The following is a 20,831-nucleotide window of genomic DNA, read 5'->3' as shown; positions in this document are numbered from 1 at the left end:
ATCTTAGCACAAAGGCTGCCAGGTCCAAGGCTTTACCAGTGTTACAGGTCTCTTTTAGTGGCTTTAAATTATCTGTGGCCATGTTAGGAGTTGAAGCATTAATCTCCTACAGTAGGCTTAAGGAGTATAATTATCATGGTACATTGTATAAAAACAACGATCAGAGTTAGGAGAGTGAGAATGTGTCCCAAGGGAAAATTTACTACTGTTTCCTCATAACTGAATATGCTAACATGAGAAGTTGTAAACGCTGAAAGGGGATTAATAACTGCCCTCTCACATACAAATGGATTACTTTACATAAAATTGCCAATTAAGAATTTAATCTTGTTCCTTTTAATTAGGAATAGCCTGATGAATATCAAAAGGAGTTCATTCTAACAAAATGGTTTTAAAGTTTCATGAAGTAAAAACTACTCTTTGGTGTTTTTATTAATGTCTACTCTTATCAAGGCCTGAAAAGCCTGGAATTGAACATCCTTCATAAATTATTTTTCAAATAAAGGACTGAAATGCATCATGAAGGACCTTCATAATGAGCATCTCAAACAACCACTGAATATAAGAATCTTTCTTGAACATTCTACTACTAAACATTAGCAAGGCCAATGGCAGAAATCATTATTAGAGGGATCCTCACTTGAGAATATACACTAACAAACTGCTTAATATTAAGTTGCTTAATATTAACCTTTAGCTAATACTCATCTGGGTAATCAATAAATTGCCCCTAAATGTAGATTCAAAGAAAGCTGATCTCAAGACATAAATGTAGCTAATGTGATTCGTTGACAGTACCTGGACCATAATATTATCACTTGAAGCAGCTTCTTGGGCTTCATTGACCCAGCGCTTAACCACATCATAGCTTATTTTCATCAGGTGCTAAATACAGAGAAAAAGAGAGAATAGATAATGCATGGTCACTAGAAGTTCACAGACATAAATTAGTTTTCTTGGAAAGTCACTAACAGACATTTCCAGAAGAAAGAAACAACTTTGTAGCTTCATAAGTCTACTTCAAGTCTCTACTCCTCTAGCAACTAATAAACCAGGAACACTTTCTTCAAGACCCTCTGCAAAGGTTCAGTATGTCTGCAGGTTGGAAGGGGTGTGTAAAGGGAGGTGGCAAGAGAAAAGGACACGAAGGGAATGGCTAGTTGATAGAATAGTACTTAAATAATGTTAACATTGTAAGTTTTACTTCCAGGAAACTCACCTGGAAGAACAAAACAGAGTACTGATATATATCCCCTGCTAGAAAACTTGGCCTATTCTATTCCAGAACCAGAAACTCTTGGGATTCAGGTGATCAATTCTATCACACATTAGAAACTAAATTTAATCAAATGCAATGTGATATGTTATAATTAATAAATTTTGTTTTGATAAAAAGGAAGAAGAAAAGGTATTACTAAAACAAAGGCCACTTCCTGGGAGGAAATTTAGGATAAGAGGCTCTGGATTGAAGGTCCTGTAGACACAGGGTACCAAGGAAGGCAGTGGACAAAGAGGTTCAAATGCAGACCATAAAGGAAGATTTCAAAAAAAGATTGACCCTCAGTTTCTTCCCTGTCCCTCACCTCGCCCATACCCATCTTTATTATGTGTACAACATAGCTTTCTGATTACCAAAACCTCTCAAACATGATAATTTCATATGCTGAACTGCCCATTTTTATGGCTCAGTGCTCTTCTGGCAGATAAAACACTCTCACATAAAGTAATAGAGATATACATATTTTTTGTGAGGAATCATAATGATACTTTGTATTTACAACTAGAAACTGTACCATGCATAAGAACCAGGCAGCTACTTGTTCACTTACTAAGGAAGACACCAGGGCTGAACTGGATACACTGGAGACTTTATCCACAATGGCCTGTTTCATGTACCGCTCAATGGCCTGCAACATTGTTCCCTAACAACATTCATAAAGAAAAAGCTGTTGAAGCAGAACATTTTCATGTAAAATTACCACTTAAAGTAATTTACAAAAATCAGTCATATATTTGTTTCTGTGCAAATATTCAGAATGCATTAAAAGAATGATCATATAACAGAGTAATCAGACAACCAAGTGGAAGCTTCAAGGAGGAACACTTGAGCATATATGTAAGGATGGGGAATATAGTCAATGATACTGTAATATCTTTGGATGTTAACAAGGTAACTATACTTCATCTGGTGAGCATTTCATAACATAACCATCAAATCACTATGCTGTACACCTGAAACCAACATAATATTGTATATCAACACAACAGTATGTCAATTCAAAAAGTACATTACAAAAAGGATAGAAAGAAAGAGTACAGGTAAGGAAAAATAATGTTTTCAACAAGGAAATAAACTGCCTCAAAGGGGGGAATCCCAGTTTGAGGAAACATGTAAGTCGAGGCTCAGCCTATCAGGGATATTACAAAAGAAATTCCTAGATAGGGATGGAAGCTGCTTTTGAAGCCCTGAAGATGCCACTACATGAAGGGGCTATATTTTATATGAGTCCCAGAGAGCCCTAAAAATAAACTGTAATCCATGATTATTTTAGATATGTAAGAAATTACATGTTTAATATACTACTATAGTGAGCCCTCAATGTGAAATCCTCTAGAAGTAAAGTATTTTAATTTAACTGGAAGAAAGCTTAGCACTGGGAAGATGTGTCAGATAAATACGTGTCAAAAGACTGAGATTGATATTCAGAAAAAGAGAGTCTCATTGCTAGCATGGGCATCAAGTCTTATGCTACAAATTTAATGCTAAAAACAAAAGCAACCACAATGAAACAGCTGAGCTGCAAAAAAAATGTTAAACCCTATCTATTATTCCTTATAGGATCCAGACTTACCATTTGATCCTGATCAACCTTTAAAACTTGAAAAGACTGCAAACATACAGATAAAATATACCCAAGCATGAATACATCTGAAATATTATTCAATTTGCTTGGCAATGCCCAGCCTGTCCTTCATTTTAACCTTTCCTACTCAGAGTTCCTAGAAAGGGACAACCTAACATATATAATCTCATCCCTCAGATTTAATAGACTGAGTCAAGTTTAAATACCTAACTCAGACCCAGATGAATACAAGCCACTAGCTGGCTAATGGCTAGCCAGGTTCTCTCAAATATTTGAATGAGGAGGCTTGAGCCTGGTAAATGATGGGTCATAACAGTAAGTGTCTGAGAAATCTTGGTGCTGAGGTCCTTAGAGCTGCCCTATTTCTTGTTCTGGTATCTGGTTATAAGTTTTACCTCAAATTCTGAGAGATCTGTATTTTGTATAGATTTTTTTAAGCTAAATTTTAAAAGATTTTTATTTCCTGCAAGCACTGTACCCTGACTACAGCAAAAGTCTATGAGGACAAATTAAAAAAATAGACTAATCCCCCAAAAAAGGAGAAAACAAAACAATCTGAAAGAAAAAAAGCCACAAAAGCCCTTCTGGTTGGTGGTCATGTTTCTCTTACACTGAAGATTCACAAAGTCACACTAGGGAATCCTACTGAATTTACATGGCCACCTGCAGATGAACACAGTGTCCTTTCTGATGCCTCAGTAAAATAAAGAACTTACATCAGTGATTCTGCAGAGAGCCCTGATGGCTGGGCCTCGGTACACATCTTCCTTTCCAGTCATGTCCTTAGTCAGACTAAAAAAAATCATATTGGTTTCCATGAGATCAATTAAGAGTGAAGGTTTTCTCCTGTGAGGTCCACCCTTAGCTAATTCCAATTGTCCCCATAGTTATCTTAATGCAACTATTGATTCAACAAATATGTACTGAGTATCTCTGGGTAAGCATTAGAACTACTGGGTAGAAGACTGCTCTAAATCTTAAGAATACAACAGTGAGCAAAATGAAGTCTTTGCCTTCATGGACTTTAACTTTTAGTGGGAAGAGAGAAATAAGTATCACATCAACAAAATATATACATTATTTTAGATACTGATACCTGGCATAAAAAATAAAGACAATGGTATAGAGAACCCCAGTCTGAAATCCCTGAAAATCCTAAAAACACATCAGACTAGATATAGCTCCTGAAAAGAAACGGACTAAAATGATAACTCAGAGCAGAGGTGTCTGTCTGTCTGTGTCTCTCTCTCAGGCAGGGCTTTATAAAATGACAGTGGGCAATGGCTGCAGACCTTTCTGCTGAGTTTCAAACACAGGCAGAGAGATGCGGACCGAGCTCCTAAATTCCACAACTGTACGTTAGGTGGTTGTTAGCCTTTATATTATGCCAGCCTTTTATCCTCCCTTCCCTGTCCTCCATACATTTACGCTGCCACCAAACTGACTACGCTCCCCTCCCTCCCTCAACTCCCCTCACATCATGCAAACCAGCTAACAATGCCAACTTACTCCACTAGCCACCAAGAGGGGAAAGTTGTGAATAACTGATAGTCCTTCGATGTTTTTGTTTCTTAATTATAAAAGTATTCCATTCATATAACAATACACTTTCAAAATTTTTAAAAAGGTATAAAATGTAGTCCAAGTCTCTCCTCACCTACCTTAGACTGTATTGCCATTCAAGTAGAGATGACCACTGTGAATACTGCTTATGTTTTCTAACGGAAGTTATAAAAAATATATACAACCATAGAGACACTTATTAAAATGCATGCAAATAGATCTCTACTCTTCTGGCACCTTCCTTTTTTACTTAATAACTTGAGAATCTATATTGGCAGATCAAAAAAATTTTTTTAGCTATCTATGTATTTTAAAATATCCAAATATGTCTAAAACATTATTTTAATGGTAGCACAGATTTACACTGGTTAGATATAAATAATTTATCAACCAGTCTTTTTTGCAAATATTTGCATATTTCTAATTAGATAAAAAAACTGAGGCTTGACAGGTTTGGCTTCCTCTGTAAGGTCTCTCCTTGTCTTGCAGATGGCATGGAAGCAGTCATGCACACGATGCGTACACAGAGGTGTGGCTGTTTTCCAATAAAACTTTGTTTACAAAATGAGGCCACAGTTTTGGCCGTGGGCCATCGTTGCCAACCCCTGCTCCATACTTCTTAGTTTGCTCTGACAGCGAAGGCTTACATACAGGTAGTTTATCTGGGAATGTGTTCTGAGGGAGAAGTAAAGTACAGAGAAGTGAACAAAGAAACGGGAAATCAATATAAAGTTTTCTCTAGTGGGTGAATGAGTACTCTTCTGAGGAGCCTTATGAAATGCATCTCAGAACCATATATCTAAGGGATGAAAGGAAAGAATTTATACACTAGCTCTTAGCCCCTCCTGACGGTTAACACTAGAGTGTTAGTTCCACCATTTTGTTAACATTCACATGTTAACTCACACATGCGAGTTCCAAGTTAAGTGCCCAAACTGGAGTACCAGAGGAAATGCAGGACAGGAAGTGAAACTCATGGTGTGCACTTGAACTAAGGCATTATCGATGCAACTAAGCTGGACCCTGCACAGAGCTACAGATCACAGTCTCAGTGGGAATCAAAGATAAGGCCTGAAAAAATGTGAAGAGGCTCAAAAGTGGTATCCAACACAGTCCATCCTGTGTACTCCTCAAATTATACATCCCCCATTAAATCTAGTCTACCACTTTTAAGATGGCAGCCATCCACTATTTCTACAAGAGACAGGAAGATGAGCAGAACATGGTACAATCCTTACTACTACAACTCATTCCGAAGCCGTAACTGATATTCATCATTTCCATCCTATGGCCACCCATTCCCTAGTTCCCTTACTCTCAGCCGCACTTTAGTTCATCTTAGTTATGGGTCTGGTAGGTGACTCAAACCTTTATCCCAATGTATCTGAGCCCTTTGTTGGATTTACCCTGTTTAGGGCCATTGCTTGCTCCCTATGCCCTGTCCATCATTGTCTCAGGCACAAATGAATCAAAATACACTTAAGTGAATACTCTGAATTCTGGATACACTCCTCTCTGCCACCTCAGATAGACACAATCCTATCTCCTGACAGGGATTGAGGTCAATTACCTCCATGAGGAGTAGCTCCTTTCTTTACCTGCCAGCCCACTACCATGAAGAATCCAAAGTAACCCAACAGTAGTCTCATTTCAGATGTGCAAACTGGCTCACTTCCTGCCCCAGGACTTCTTGACACTGGAGTGTGAGATGCCCGTGGTTGCCGACTTGTCACTCAGACATGTATGAAAACACTGTCTTCTGGGTACCAGGAACTCTAATCAACATTTCAGGGTGGGGCTGGGAAGCAAAAGTTCTACTAGAGGGTCAGTGGGAATGAGGGTGAGAGCAGCGAGTCCTACTTCTACCTCTTGATTCCTGGACCCACATATTCTATTTATTGGCGACAGTACTATTCACTGACCATCAATTCAATGCATATACTGCAACATGGAGAACCCCCCTACCTCACAAGGTCCTGCTTCCAACCTACTACCTCAGCTGAGGATTCAACAGGGCATCCCAGCACTAGGTGATGAATATGGTTAAAACTACTGATCTCCTAGTCATGAGCCCACTGTAACACTGCTTTTGCCATAAAATGAGTGGAGATGTTGTAGAGGATACCGTGACAATAAGAATAACAGCTTGTACTACACCTTGAACCTACTGCAAACTCCTGGTTTATCTTACATCTTATGGTGTTTTTGCCATGTAATAAAAAAACACTATGTAGTAAAATTTATCTTTTATTTCATTGTCTCTGGAATTTTAGTCATTATTAACAAAGCTTTTCCCTACTGCAAAGTTAAAGAGCAATATACTCATGTTTTCTTCCAGTACTTGTATGATTTCATTTTTAAAATTTACATTCCTTATTTGTTTAGTTTCCTCATGTGTATGATGTGAAATATGGATCTATCTTTTTCCATTTGGCTACTCAGTAGTCCCAGCATCATGTATGAAAAAGTCAATGTTTACCCCAGTGATTGGAGATGCCACCTTCATCATATACTAAACTTCAATGTCTATGTGGATCTAATTCTGTACTTCCCATTTGTATCAGGAAATCCTGAAAAATGTAGATCAGCATGGCCAAGGTGACACATAACAAAGTTATCACATGACTTTATGCCATTGGTCTATTTATCTACTCATGCCATTGGTCTATTTATCTATTCATGTGTTAGTACCACACTGTTTAATAAACTCTACAGGCCTTAACAGTTTACTCACTGGTAGAGCTAGCTAGTTTTCCTTCATGGTTCTCTTTTTACAGTTATTTCCTGACTATTCTTGTTTGTTTTTCCGCATGAACTTCAGCATCAACTTTCTAACTCCATAATATAGCCTGTTGATTCTTTTTTTTTTTTTTTACTGGAATTGCACTGAATTTATAAATAAAATTAGGGAGGACTGAAATTTGTATGTTGAGTTGACCTATTCAAAAATCAGGATACCTAAAATTTGTTCAATTATACTTCTAATATTTAAGGGCTTTAAAATATTTTTCCTCCTATAAATTTTCTGCATTTGTTGTCAAAATTATTCCTAAGTATTTAATCTTATTTGCTGTTGTAATGGGGTTCTCTGTATGTTGTTTATATGAAAGCTATTGCTTTTTACATGCTAATTTTATATCCTGCTACACCACTGAATTCTTTTCTATTGAGTTCATTGTATTACTGATTATCTAGAGTTTCCAGGTATTCTGTCACATCATCTAGAACCAGGGATAGTTTAGTTCTTTATTAATTCATTCTTATGTGTCAAATTGGTTTCTCTTGTCTACTTGCATTAGCATTCTAGAAAAATGATGAATAGTAGTGACTCTGGTTCTGGTAACTGCTTTGTCTCTTGAGAGCATTCTTTTTTTTTTTCTTATGCTTCCTAATTTTTTGTTGAAACCCAAACATCTTATGTAGGACAGCAGAGATTGAAATAAATTGCTTTCATACCTTGAAATGAGGCATGTTTCCTTCTGTTAAGCCTTTAGCTCAGGGTTTTGAGTTAATCGCATTGGGAGGTGAACTGAGTTTGGTTTCTCGTTGCTATGGTAACCGTCAGTGCTCCATAGGCTGGACTTCAAATTCTTCTTTGAGACCGTATATTTAGATTGAAAGCTGGTATACCAGAGGATTTTCTTTTTCAATGTCCACCCTCAGTCTTTTCTTCACTCAACCTCTCAGAGAGTTAGTCTCTTGCAAGTTACTTGTTACTCAGTACAGTGGAGGGTGGGTTTGAGAGGGTGTTCTTTGTTGTTCTACTTTAATTAAACCTGTCTTAAGCAGGCACCATGCTCCTAGATCTTCGGGTTATGGCCGTCTCAGTACCTCAGCCCCATCCACAAATCTTGTTATGATCACAGTGCATAGTTCTGTTTACCATCATCACCCACCAACACATAAGCCTTCTCTATGGGTTAATCACCTATCCCAGGACGTCCCAGCTTGTTCTTGAGGCAGGTAGAAAAGCTATGCAGGCAGATAGAGTTCAAGGCCCCCATAAGTTTCAAGACCCTTCTAAGTTTCAAAAAGCTCCAAACAAACTCAGCCACTCAAAAACTACACTTAGATAAACTTCAGTTCTACTGGTTATGCCCTGTGCAGATGAAGCACTGTACTTTCAGCCAATTAAGAGTGGGTTGTGATCTCATCAGTTCAGTTCTCTATTTGGTCTAGGGAGGGTGGGAATCCCTCCTCTCTGGAGGCAATATAAACCCCAGACAGACACTGGCATCCTCTCTTGGAGCCCCTTCTGATTGTCAGGAGCTTTCTCTTTTCACTCATTAAAGGAGCTTTACTGGTTGCTCCATACTCTTGTCTGCTTGCTTCATTCTTCAATGCTTCTGAGACACAATCCTGGGAAAAACAGCACTGTTCTCAGCTGGTAACTTTAGCCCACCTTCTTTATCTATAGCCAGTGTGAATTTAAAGAACTTTCTTACCATGAGACCCTTCATAAATGTGCTGTTTCTTGTGTCTAGTGGACAAGTTATTTGTTAACTGGCCTTGCTGCTGCTGAACAGAAGCTTCCGGTCCCAGGACTCAGTCCTTTTCTGGCTAGCATCTATAAAGGCTCAATAAACTCTTTTATTTCAGAGATCTCCTGGCCTCTAGAGATTTTGATTTGTCACCAGTATCTAAGGATAAGTGTTTGTTGCCATTCTTCCTGTAGATAAGGCTTTTCTTCCAGAGGGGAAACAGGAAAAGGATCCAAGGGGAGTTCAGTACCCCTGCCAGGTTAGCTGCTGGTTCCTGCTCCCAGGTTTGAATCCCAAGGAGACATCCTCAGGACTCTCCCAAATATTCTATAAGCACAGAGTGGGGCCTATGGAGAAAAACAACAAGCCTACAGAGGTTCGGACTCACCTTTATTTGTGGCACCCAGGAGCTCCCTCCTCTCTTACACTGTATATCCAGTCTTCACTGAACCCTTCCTACTGAAATGGATGATCTTGCTCAGTAAGCCCATGCTCACATCTCATCTCTATCCCTGCAAGTTTTGAGCCAGTTGCTTACTCTGAAACGTCAGCACTCTGAAGGTTTTAGACAAACTGGTGAATTTGCAGTTATTCAGCTCCTTTTGCACTGAAACTTTGGAAGCAATGTTCTTTCCAACTTCCTATATCCCAGGGCAGAAACTGGAAGCCTCCATTTAATTTCTGCTTCATTTCACTTAGGTAAGTATCTAGGACTGTTATAAGTGGATCTTGTAATAGGCTCATGTTCTCCAATATGGTTTCACCATATTATGCCCATCAGAAGTGTATAAAAGATCCAGTTCTTCTACACCCTTGTCAATATTTGGTAGTCAGTCTATTTAATTTTTAGTTGATTCAATAGATATGTAGCAGTACCTCACTATGGCTTTAAATTGAATTTCTCTAATGACTAGTAACATTGAGCATCTTTTTATGTGCATTATTTTCCATGTATATACCTTTAGTGATGTCTTTTCACATATTTTATATGTTTATATTGCATTGTTTACTTATTGAATCTGAAAGTTCTTTTATGTCTTAGATACAAGTCCTTCGTCACATACAATTTACATTTTCTTAAAGTCTGTGGTTTTCTTTTTATGTGTTCTGGACCATGCTTTCGGCATTATATCTAAAAAATCTTCCTAATCCAAGGTCACAAAATTTTTTCCATGTTTTTAGGAGTTTTATAGTTTTAGATTTTACATTTAGGTCTATAGATGTATAGTCAATTTTATTTTAATTTTTGTATATGGTGTGAAGTGAGATATAAATCGAAGGTTTTTGTTTTTTTAACCATGTGGATATTTGATTGTCCCAGTAACATCTGCCACTCTATTCTATCTTCACTAAATTGCCTTTTGCATCATGACTGAAAATAAGTTGTCCATATATATGTCTATTTTTAGACTGTATTCTGTTCAATTGATTGATTTATTTACCATTCTGCCAATAGAACACTGCCTAAATTATTGTTATTTCATTAAATTTTGAAATTTGGTATTACTCATCCTCAAACTTGTTCTTACAAAGCTGTTTTGATTACCCTAGGTCTTTTGCATTTCCACATTAATTTTAAAATCAGAATTTCAATTTCTACAAAAAAGGCTGCTGAGATTTTGATTGGGGTTATTTATATTAACTCTAAAGATCAATTTGGAGAAAACAGACATCTGAACAATATTGGGTATTTTAACCCATAAACAAAGAGTACCACCCCATTTATATAGGTCTTACTTAACGTTTTTTTTTTTTGGTATCATTAATATACAATTACATGAGCAACACTGTGGTTACTAGATTCCCCCCATTATCAAGTCCCCACCACATACGCCATTACAGTCACTGTCCATCAGCGTAGTAAGATGCTATAGAGTCACTACTTGCCTTCTCTGTGCTATACTGCCTTCCCCACACCCCCCACCACATTATGTGTGCTAACTGTAATGCCCCTTATTCCCCTTCTCCCTCCATTCCCATACCCCCTTCTCCACTCCCTTTCCTTTTGGTAACTGTTAGTCCATTCTTGGGTTCTGTGATTCTGCTGCTGTTTTGTTCCTTCAGTTTTTGCTTTGTTCTTATGCTCCACAAATGAGTGAAATCATTTGGTACTTGTCTTTCTCCACCTGGCTTATTTCACTGAGCATAATACCCTCTAGCTCCATCCATGTTGTTGCAAATGGTAGGATCAGTTTTTTTCTTGTAGCTGAGTAATATTCCATTGTGTCTTTGTACCACATCTTCTTTATCCATTCATCTACTGATGGGCACTTAGGTTGCTTCTGTATCTTGGCTATTGTAAATAGTGCTGCAATAAACATAGGGGTGCATCTGTCTTTTTCAACCTGGAGTGCTGCATTCTTAGGGTAAATTCCTAAAAGTGGAATTCCTGGGTCAAATGGTAAGTCTATTTTGAGCATTTTGAGGAACCTCCATACTGCTTTCCACAATGGTTGAACTAATTTACATCCCCACCAGCAGTGTAGGAGGGTTCCCCTTTCTCCACAACCTTGCCAACATTTGTTGTTGTTTGTCTTTTGGATGTTGGCCATCCTTACTGGTGTGAGGCGATATCTCATTGTGGTTTTAATTTGCATTTCTCTGATGACAAGCGATGTGGAGCATCTTTTCATGTGTCTGTTGGCCATCTGAATTTCTTTTTAGAGAACTATTTAGCTCCTCTGCCCATTTTTTAATTGGATTATTTGCTTTTTGTTTGTTGAGGTGCGTGAGCTCTTTATATATTTTGGATGTCAACCCTTTATCGGATCTGTCATTTATGAATATATTCTCCCATACTGTAGGATACCTTTTTGTTCTATTCATGGTGTCCTTTGCTGTACAGAAGGTTTTCAGCTTGATATAGTCCCACTTGTTCATTTTTTCTTTTGTTTCCCTTGCCTGGGAGATATGTTCAAGAAGAGGTCACTCATGTTTATGTCTAAGAGATTTTTGCCTATGTTTTTTTCTAAGAGTTTTATGTTCATGACTTACGTTCAAGTCTTTGATCCATTTCGAATTTACTTTTGTGTATGGGGTTAGAGAATGATCCAGTTTCATTCTCTTACATGTAGCTGTCCAGTTTTGCCAGCACCATCTGTTGAAGAGACTGTCATTTTCCCATTGTATGTCCATGGCTCTTTTATCGAACATTAGTTGACCATATATGTTTGGGTTAATGTTTGGAGTCTCTATTCTGTTCCATTGGTCTGTGGCTTTGTTCTTGGGCCAATACCAAATTGTCTTGATTACTGTGGCTTTGTAGTAGAGCTTAAGTCGGGGAGCATAATCACCCCAGCTTTATACTTCCTTCTCAGGATTGCTTTGGCTATTCAGGGTCTTTGGGGTCTTACTTAACTTCTATCAGCAATGTTTTGTGTACCTGTCTTTCAGTGTACTAGTCTTATACACCTTTCACCAGATTTACCCAGAAGTATTTCATATTTTGATGCTTCTGTAAGTAGTATTTATTTAACGGAAATTTGTGAATGTTCTTTGCTAGTATATAAAAACCTAATTGATTTTTGCATATTGACTTTGTACTCTGCAAGTTTGCTAAACTCACTTAGTTCTAGTAGTTTTTGTTGGATTCCACAGGTTCTCTACAACAAAAAAAGTCTAACTTTTGTTGTCCAAGTTGTTCAAATCTTTAGTAATTTTTCTGTGTACTTGCTCTATCTTTTGAGAGCGGGGTATTGAAATCTCCAATTATAATTGTGGAATTGGCCATTTCTCCTTGCTAATTCTACCAGTTTTTGCTTCAAGTATTGTATAATTCTGTTTTTAGGTGAATAAACAATTAGGATGGTATGTCTTCTTAATGGGTAACCCCTTTATTTTTAGTACTATTTAACCTGAAATCTCTCATATGAAACCAAGAATACAGCTTCCTTTCAATTAAAGTTAGCATGGTATATCTTTTTTTTATCCTTTACTTTTAAACTATTTGTGTCTTTATATTCTTGAAGGCAGCTTATAGTTTGATCTGGCTTTTTAAAAAATCCATCCTGGCAGCCTTTGCCTTTTAAAATTGGAGTGTTTAAAATATTTACTTTTAATGTGACTACTATTAGATTTGAGTTTTTCATCTTGCTACTTTTTTTCTATGGTCTCATCTGTTTTTCACTCGATTTTCAATAGTTTTTGTCTTTCTTTTGGAACATTTTTTATGGTTCTGTTTATTTCCTTTGTTTGTTTATTTGCTATAACTCTGTGTTATTTTAGTGGTTGCTTTAGGGTTTATAATACATCTCTAACTTACCACAGACTTTATTCAAGTGATATTATAACACTTGACATACAGAATAGGAACTTTATATAGTGAAATTCCATTTCACCTGGCCTTTGTGTTACTGTTGTTATAACTTTGCTTTAACATATGATATAAATTCCACACTAGATTATGATTTGTTTAAACAGTTCATTATGTTTTAAAGAGTTTATTAAATAAGAAAAATAACTTACATCTACCCATGTTAACATTTCCAGTACTCTTCATTCCATTGTACAGATCCATATTTTCCTCCAGTATCATTTGTCTTCTGCTTAAAAAACTTCCTTGTGCATTTACATGTCAATCTGCTAGAGATTAATTATTTCAGCTTTTGTGTATCTGAAAATGCCTTTATCACACCTGTTTTTGAAAGGTTTCTCTGGGAATAGAATTCTGGGTTAACAGTTGTGTTTGCCTTCTTCAGTACCATAGAGATGCTGTTAAAGTGATTGCTCCATAGCAATCATTCTATATCATTTCTCTTCAGTCTGAAACACTTCATTTAACATTTCCTTTATAATAGGTCTGCTGGTGACAAATATTCTTAGTTTACATCTAAGTATTTCACTTCACTCCTGGCAGATATTTTTAGTGGATGTAGAATTCTGGATTGTCAGGTCCTTTTGTTTCAGCACTTTACTTTTTTTTTTTAAATGCACAACTTTCAGTTTACTTTATGACTGATAAGAAGGATAGCAAAGGTAAATAATAATATATATTTTAAAGTAACAACTCTAGTATGGAATTACCCAAATTACCTTCCAAAAGACAACGGAGACAGTAGATATCATGTCCTGCAAACCATACAGCAAGATCTAAATGAATGATGATACTTCATCAATAAAAATCAACCCTCTAAACCAAGGTGGGTAAATCAAGGTAATGGTTTTAATGATTATTTTCAATAATATATCATAATATTATTTAATATTAATGTTAATATTTAATATTAAGGATTTGTGAAGTATAACCTTTAAAAATTGTATCAAAACCTCAAAAAAAATTTACAGTGTGACATTATACTATTAATGAGTAATTAGTGACAAATTTCCATAATATTTACTGATGTTAGATGAATACAAAAGGACTTTCAGTTTGGTTTCATATCACTATATAGGCAGTATTCAGCATTTTAAAGATGGTATTCCTCTGTCTTCTTATGTCTGTGTTTTCTGATAAGAAATCCACAATATTTTAAATTGAAGTTTCCCTATATGCAGTGCATCATTTTTCTCTGCTTTCAACAGTTTTCCTTTATCTTTGCTTGTTAGTAGTTTCATTATATATTTGGGTGTGGATTCCCTTAAACTTATCTTGTATACCTTTCACTGAGCTTCTTGAATCTGTGATGTCTTTTCCCAATTGGGAAGCCACCTTTGGAAGCACTAAGACATCATTTCTTCAACTTTTTTTTTCCCCCAAATGTTAGACCCTATGATATAATCCCACAGGTCAGTGGGTCTGTTTATTTTTGTTTTCAATCTTTTTTCTCTTTGTTCTCAGTTGGGATTATTTCTGTTAAATTGTCTACAAGCTCACTGACCTTTTTCTTCTGACATCTCCATTCTGCTATTGAGGCTAGCCAAGGAATTTTTTATTTTGCATATTGTACTTGATCATGTTTTAAATTCTTATTTGCTTCTTTTTTTATGAATAGTAATCTGCTGAGAATTTCTATTTTTCTATTCATTTTGAGAGTGTTCACCTTCATGGAGCATGGCTGCATTAGCTGCTTTAAATTCTTTAATCCCAACATCTAGGTAATTTGGGGGTTGGCATCTATTGATTATCTTTTCCCTTGAGAACTAGTCAGGCTTTCCTGACTGACTAATTTTGGGTTGTATCTTGGACATTTTGATTATTATGTCATGTGACTCTGGGTTCTATGAAGAGCCTTTCAGGAATGTTGGCTTTTTTTTTGTTTTAGCAAACAATAAATCCAGTTAGTTTTAGATCACAAGTTCTGGCCAGCCTTCTGTACATGTCATTTCTCCTACTCTCTCTGCTCCCAAAGACTCCTTTTTCCAGTTCTTCTAGCCAGTAATAGGGGGTTCTCTTAGATTTTTAGCTCCTTGTGCTAATTCACAAATCTGTAGAAGTGGGTCCTCAAGACAAAGAGGTAAGAGAAGAGAGGGGGAAAATAATATGGATTTCCCCCCACTCTTCATGAAACAGAAGTCCTTTTCTCAGGGACAAGTTTTATCTCAGGGTTTTAGTTGTCTTCAACACTGCAGTCACACATAGTAAAGTTGTTCCACCTGTGCTCAAACCAGAGGATGGGCTTCTGAGTCTGCTGACCCCACCTACTTCACAGTTCCGAGTCAGCCTGCCCTTGGGTCAAACCCAGAGTATACAGAGGAGAAACAACCATGAAACTCATCATTACCATATTATTTATTCATACTGTTTTCTCTCCCCAAATTCACCTGTTATCATTCACTTTTTAGAGGCCCCAGCTAGTTGCTTTTGTACTTTTGTCTAGACGATTTTGAACATATTCAGAGATGGGCTGCAGTGGCCTTACTCCATCTCATCAGGATTAGAAGTCCCCTGGCTTTCTCTTTTATTCATTGTTGTTCATTTCATTAGACTTTGGAAAGGGAAATTTTAGAACTTGGCATCATTTTTAACATCTTTTCTCCAAAGTTTTTAACAACTTCATTTTAAAAGAGAGTTAAGTATTAATTCGAATAAATCTGGGCAGTCTACTTGTTAGTTGGGCAGGAGAAAGGGATGGGAAGCAGGATACAGAAAGGTTTCTTAACATTTATTAAACCCACTGGGTTAATTTTATATGTCAACTTGACTGGGCTAATGGTTGCCCAGATAGCTGGTAAAACATTATTTCTGGATGTTTCCATGAGAATGTTTCCAGAATAGATTAGTATTTGAATTGGCAGGTTGAGTAAAGAAATCACCATCACCAATGGGGATGGGTATCACACAATCCACTGAAAGCCTGATCAGATAAAAAAGGCAAAAGAAGGGAGAATTTGCTCTCTGCTTGAGCTGGGATATCCATCTTTCCCTGCCCTCAGACATCAGTGCTCCAGATTCTCAGGCCTTCAGGTTTAGAGTTGAACTATGCCACTGGCTTTCCTGGACCTCTAGCTTGCAGACAGATAGTGAAACAGCCTCCATAATTGTGTGAGCCAACTATCCTATTAGTGATGAGACAGGAAAAAAGATAAATCATCCTTATGATTCTAGCCCCTTGACTCAAGAGAGAATATGGATTATCTTTCGCTTAATTCATGCAAAACTTTTAATGCATGTCTAATACACAAAAGGTACTTTTCCAGGAATCAATACAAAGTTATATGAGATATAGTTCTTGCTCTCCAGGAATGAACAGTAGATAGAAAAACATGTCAACAAATAATTACAGTACAATGTAGTGGTACAAGAACAGACCCACAGATCAATGGAACAGAATAGAGAATCCAGATATAAACCTACACATACGTGGTCAATTAATATACGATAAAAAAGGCATGAATATACAATGGAGAAAAGACAGCCTCTTCAACAACTGGTACTGGGGAAACTGGACAGCTACATGCAAGAGAATGAAATTGGATTACTGTCTAACTCCATACACAAAAGTAAACTCAAAATGGATCAAAGACCTGATGCAAGTTATGAAACCATAAAACTCTTAGAAGAAAACATAGGCAAAAATCTCTTGAATATAATCATGAGCAGTTTTTTCCTGGATGTATTTCCTCAGGCAAGGGAAAAAAATTAAAAAGTGAACAAGTGGGACTACATTAAACCAAAAATCTTCTTTACAGCAAAGGACACCATCAACAGAACAAAAAGGCATCCCACAGTGTGGGAGAATATATTTGTAAACTACTCATCTGATAAAGAGTTAACATCCAAAACATATAAAGGAACTCATATGTCACAATACCCAAAACACAAATAACCCTATTAAAAAATGGTTGGAGGACCTAAACAGTTTTCCAAAGAAGAAATACAAATGGCCAATGAGCATATGAAAATATGTTCCACATAGCTAATTATCAGGGAAATGTAAATTAAAATCACAGTAAGGTATCACCTCACACCAGTTAGGATGGCCACTATCCAAAAGACAAGAAATTACGAATGCTGGCAAGGATGCAGAGAAATAGGAATCCTACCCTGCTGGTGGGAATGTAAATTGGTGCAACTACTGTGGAAAGCAGTATGGAGGTTCCTCAAAAAACTAAAAATAGAAATACCATATGACCCAGTCATACCACTCCTAGGAATTTACCCAAAGAAAAACAAAATCCCTGCTTTGAAAAGATAAATGCATCCCTATGTTTACTGATGCACTATTTCCAATAGCCAACATATGGAAACAACCTATCAATAGATGAATAAAGAAAATATAGCATATATATATATATATATATATATATATATATATATATATATATACACACACAATGAAATATTATTCAGCCATAAAAAGAAAATAAATCCTGCCATTTGCAACAACATGGATGGATGTAGAGGGCATTATGCTCAGTGAAGTAAGCCAGGTGGAGAAAGACAAATACCATATGATTTCACTTATTTGTAAAATTAAAAACAAAGCAAAACAGAAGGAACAAAACAGCAGTAGACTCACAGACACTGAGAAGTGACTAGTGGTTACCATGGGGGAGGGGTTAAGGTGAGTGGGAGAGGAGGGTGAGGGGGATAAAGGGGCACAAAAACTCTCAATCACAATATAGGTTGGTCACAGGGACAGTAGTACAGCATGGAGAGTATAGCCAATGATTCTGTAACATCTTTTCTCCATAGTGACCACACTATAGTCACTAGATAGTGACCACACTAGAGAGGGTGAGGATTTAATAATATGGGTAACTGTTGAACCACTGTGTTGTATATTTGAAACCAATATAAGATTGTATATCAACAGTACCTCAATAAAAAAATAATAATTACAGTACAAGAATAGAAGTAAAAATGAAGTGTTAAAGGAACAACAGAGGAGACACTGACTAACCTGTCAAAAATAGGGAAATCAACATGTATAATGATGTTGGAGCTATGTGGGAAAGGAAGTAGGGTAACTACAGGCACAGAGGGAAACATATGCAAAGATACATGGCATCAAATAGCATGATAAGTTTGGGAAATGGCAAAAGCATTGAAATGAAGCCCATAGCATGCCAATATTTAGGTGACAGGCAGAAGAAAAACAGCCATTTTTGTGGGAGAATAAAATGGAGTAATCAGAGATGGGAGGAAATTCAGACTATGGTTCTGAGAACCAAAGATGGTAAAGCTTTAGGAAATGTTGAACTATTTTAAACCAGAGGTGGATAAAGTAAAATACGGACTGAATAATTGGCTTTGGGATTTTGCAATTAAAAGGTTACTAGAGATCACTGAGAAGAGATATTTCACTACAGCGGTGGCATAATCAGATTATAATAACTCATTGCCTTTCTGGTAATAACTCCTCAGACATAATATTCAGGAACAGCAGTGCCATTCAAGTAGAAAACCTGTTTCAAACTTGACTATTTCTTACCAAGTAAATGGATGGTCTTAGCTTCTTAGTTCCCTCAGGAACCTCAAAGTACTGTCCTCAAATTATTCCCACAATTGATTTCAAAAGTGTCTGCCAGATAACAGTTTCTACAACCCATTTATTTCTTCCCAAATCACAGCCATGAACTGTTCATCTGAGTTTTAAGACTAGGGATGTAATTTTTCACATACTGACCTCCCCCCACCTGTAGTGGTACTCCCTAATGTGAATGAATGATGGATCATTCTTTAGGACTCAATTCCAGGTTTCTTACCAATCTTCAGATGCAGATTTGAGTCTCAGACAGGTAGAATAGCATAACCAGATTGTCAATACACTTGACCATCCTTATGCTACTAACTCAATCTTTTCATGTTTTTCTTTTAACTGAATTGTAGTTTATACATAATAGAAATGCACAGCTTAGTGTTCAGTTAGTTGAGTTTTGGCAATTGTGGTGATCCACGTAACCTCCACCCAAAATAAAATTTTGAACATTTCCATTGCTTTGGAAAGTTCCCTCATGCCCACTTCCAGCCCATCTCCTCCAACCCACCAGGTTTCTGGTTTCTATCATCACAGATGAGTTTTGGTGGTTTTAGAATGTATATATTCTTTTATGTCTTTTCTTTCGTTCCAATGTGATGTTTTAGAAGTTTATCCATGTTGTTGCTTGAATCAGCAATTTGTTCCTTTTCATTGCTGATTGGTAGTGCATTGTATGAATATACCACAAATTGTTTATCCATTCTCCTGTTGATGAACATCTGGGTTGTTTCCAGTTTGGGGCTATCACAAATAAAGCTGCTATGAAATTCTTATATAGTCTTTTTTGTGACCATGTTTTTTTTATTGAGTAAATATCTAGCAGTGGAATTACTGGTCACAAGGCAGGTATATGTTTAACTTTATAAGAAACTGCCAACTTTTTTCTAGGGTGGTTGTACCATTCTACATTCCTACCTGCAATGTATGAGACATTCGACTGCTCCATGTACTTAGTAGTGGAGCAGGCTTTTTGAATTTGCTTTGTCAGGCTTTGCTATCTTAACCATTCTAGTAGGTCTGGAATGATATCTCATTCAGGTTTTATTCTGCATTTCCCTGATGACTAATAGTACTGAGAACATTTCTACCATGTACTTTTTGGCCATTCATATATTTTTTTGTGAAGTATCTGCCTTCAGGTTTTCTTAATCTCCATAGTTTCTTACCAAGCTAACACAAATATCTACATATATAGAATTGTCATTCACTATATTAATTTCCTATTTCTGCTGTAACAAATGACCACAGTTAGTGGCTTAAAACAACAGAAACGTATTATCTCACAATTATTTGGGTTAGAAATCCAACAAAGGTGTCACTGAGCTAAAACCATTGTGGCAGCAGGCCTCATAGGCAAAATAATTCATTCCATCCTATTATCCCCCAAAACCTGAACACGTTACAGCATCGATTCAAAGTCTAAAATGTCATCTAAATCTCATGCCTCAAAAATCCCAATCTTATCAAAACCATCCAAATTAGGCACAGGTGAGACTCTGGAGATACTCTATCCTGAGGCAAAATTCCTCTCCACCTGTGAATATTAGACAACAAGTTCTCTGCTCCCAAAGGACAAGATGGGACTGCCACCGGATAATAGTGACAGACATCCCTGTTCAAAGAGAGAAAATGGAAGGAAAAACAGTCACTTGTCCCAAGCAATTCTGAAATGCAGCCAGACAACCTGGAAAAGGTTTCAAGTCTGGGGCAGAATTCTCTACTGCTCAGCTCTGCCCTATGGGCCTGCATGCTGCCCTCAGAGGCACCCTTCCTTTTTATAAAGGGCAGCATGTATTCAGGGCTGACTGGTCTAATCAGCTTGTTTCCTGTCTGTAGAATTTAGGGCTCTGACAGCTCTCAATTTGTCCTCTGTTCCTTTCAGTTCAAGCTGGCGGTGTTGCTGCTGGTTTTAGATTCTTAAAAGCCTTGTGGAGCTACCATATATGTTCAGAGACTCACTCCACTAGACAAGAGGCTCTTCCACAGATCCTGCCTAGATAATCCCATCTCTATTTTTGGCTTCTGCTTAGATTCTGAGGGAATCTATGAGTCACACCCTTGAT

General features: G+C 37.0%; 1 protein-coding gene across 1 annotated transcript in view; it reads right to left on the bottom strand.

Annotated features, from left to right (window-relative positions):
- COPG2 (COPI coat complex subunit gamma 2) overlaps nt 1-20,831 on the bottom strand; it is a 125,006-nt gene that overhangs the window by 82,296 nt on the left and 21,879 nt on the right. Inside the window, exons 6-8 of the mRNA XM_037019466.2 lie at nt 3,581-3,656; nt 1,830-1,922; nt 799-885 (exon numbers count right to left, since the gene is read on the bottom strand). Of these exons, the coding sequence (XP_036875361.1) occupies nt 799-885; nt 1,830-1,922; nt 3,581-3,656 (256 nt within the window). The remainder of the gene's footprint in view (nt 1-798; nt 886-1,829; nt 1,923-3,580; nt 3,657-20,831) is intronic.

This window comes from Manis javanica, chromosome 6, assembly GCF_040802235.1.
Source record: "Manis javanica isolate MJ-LG chromosome 6, MJ_LKY, whole genome shotgun sequence".
Classification (NCBI taxonomy): domain Eukaryota; kingdom Metazoa; phylum Chordata; class Mammalia; order Pholidota; family Manidae; genus Manis; species Manis javanica.
Note: the sequence above shows the minus strand (reverse complement) of the source record. Positions and strands in the feature narration are given on the sequence as shown.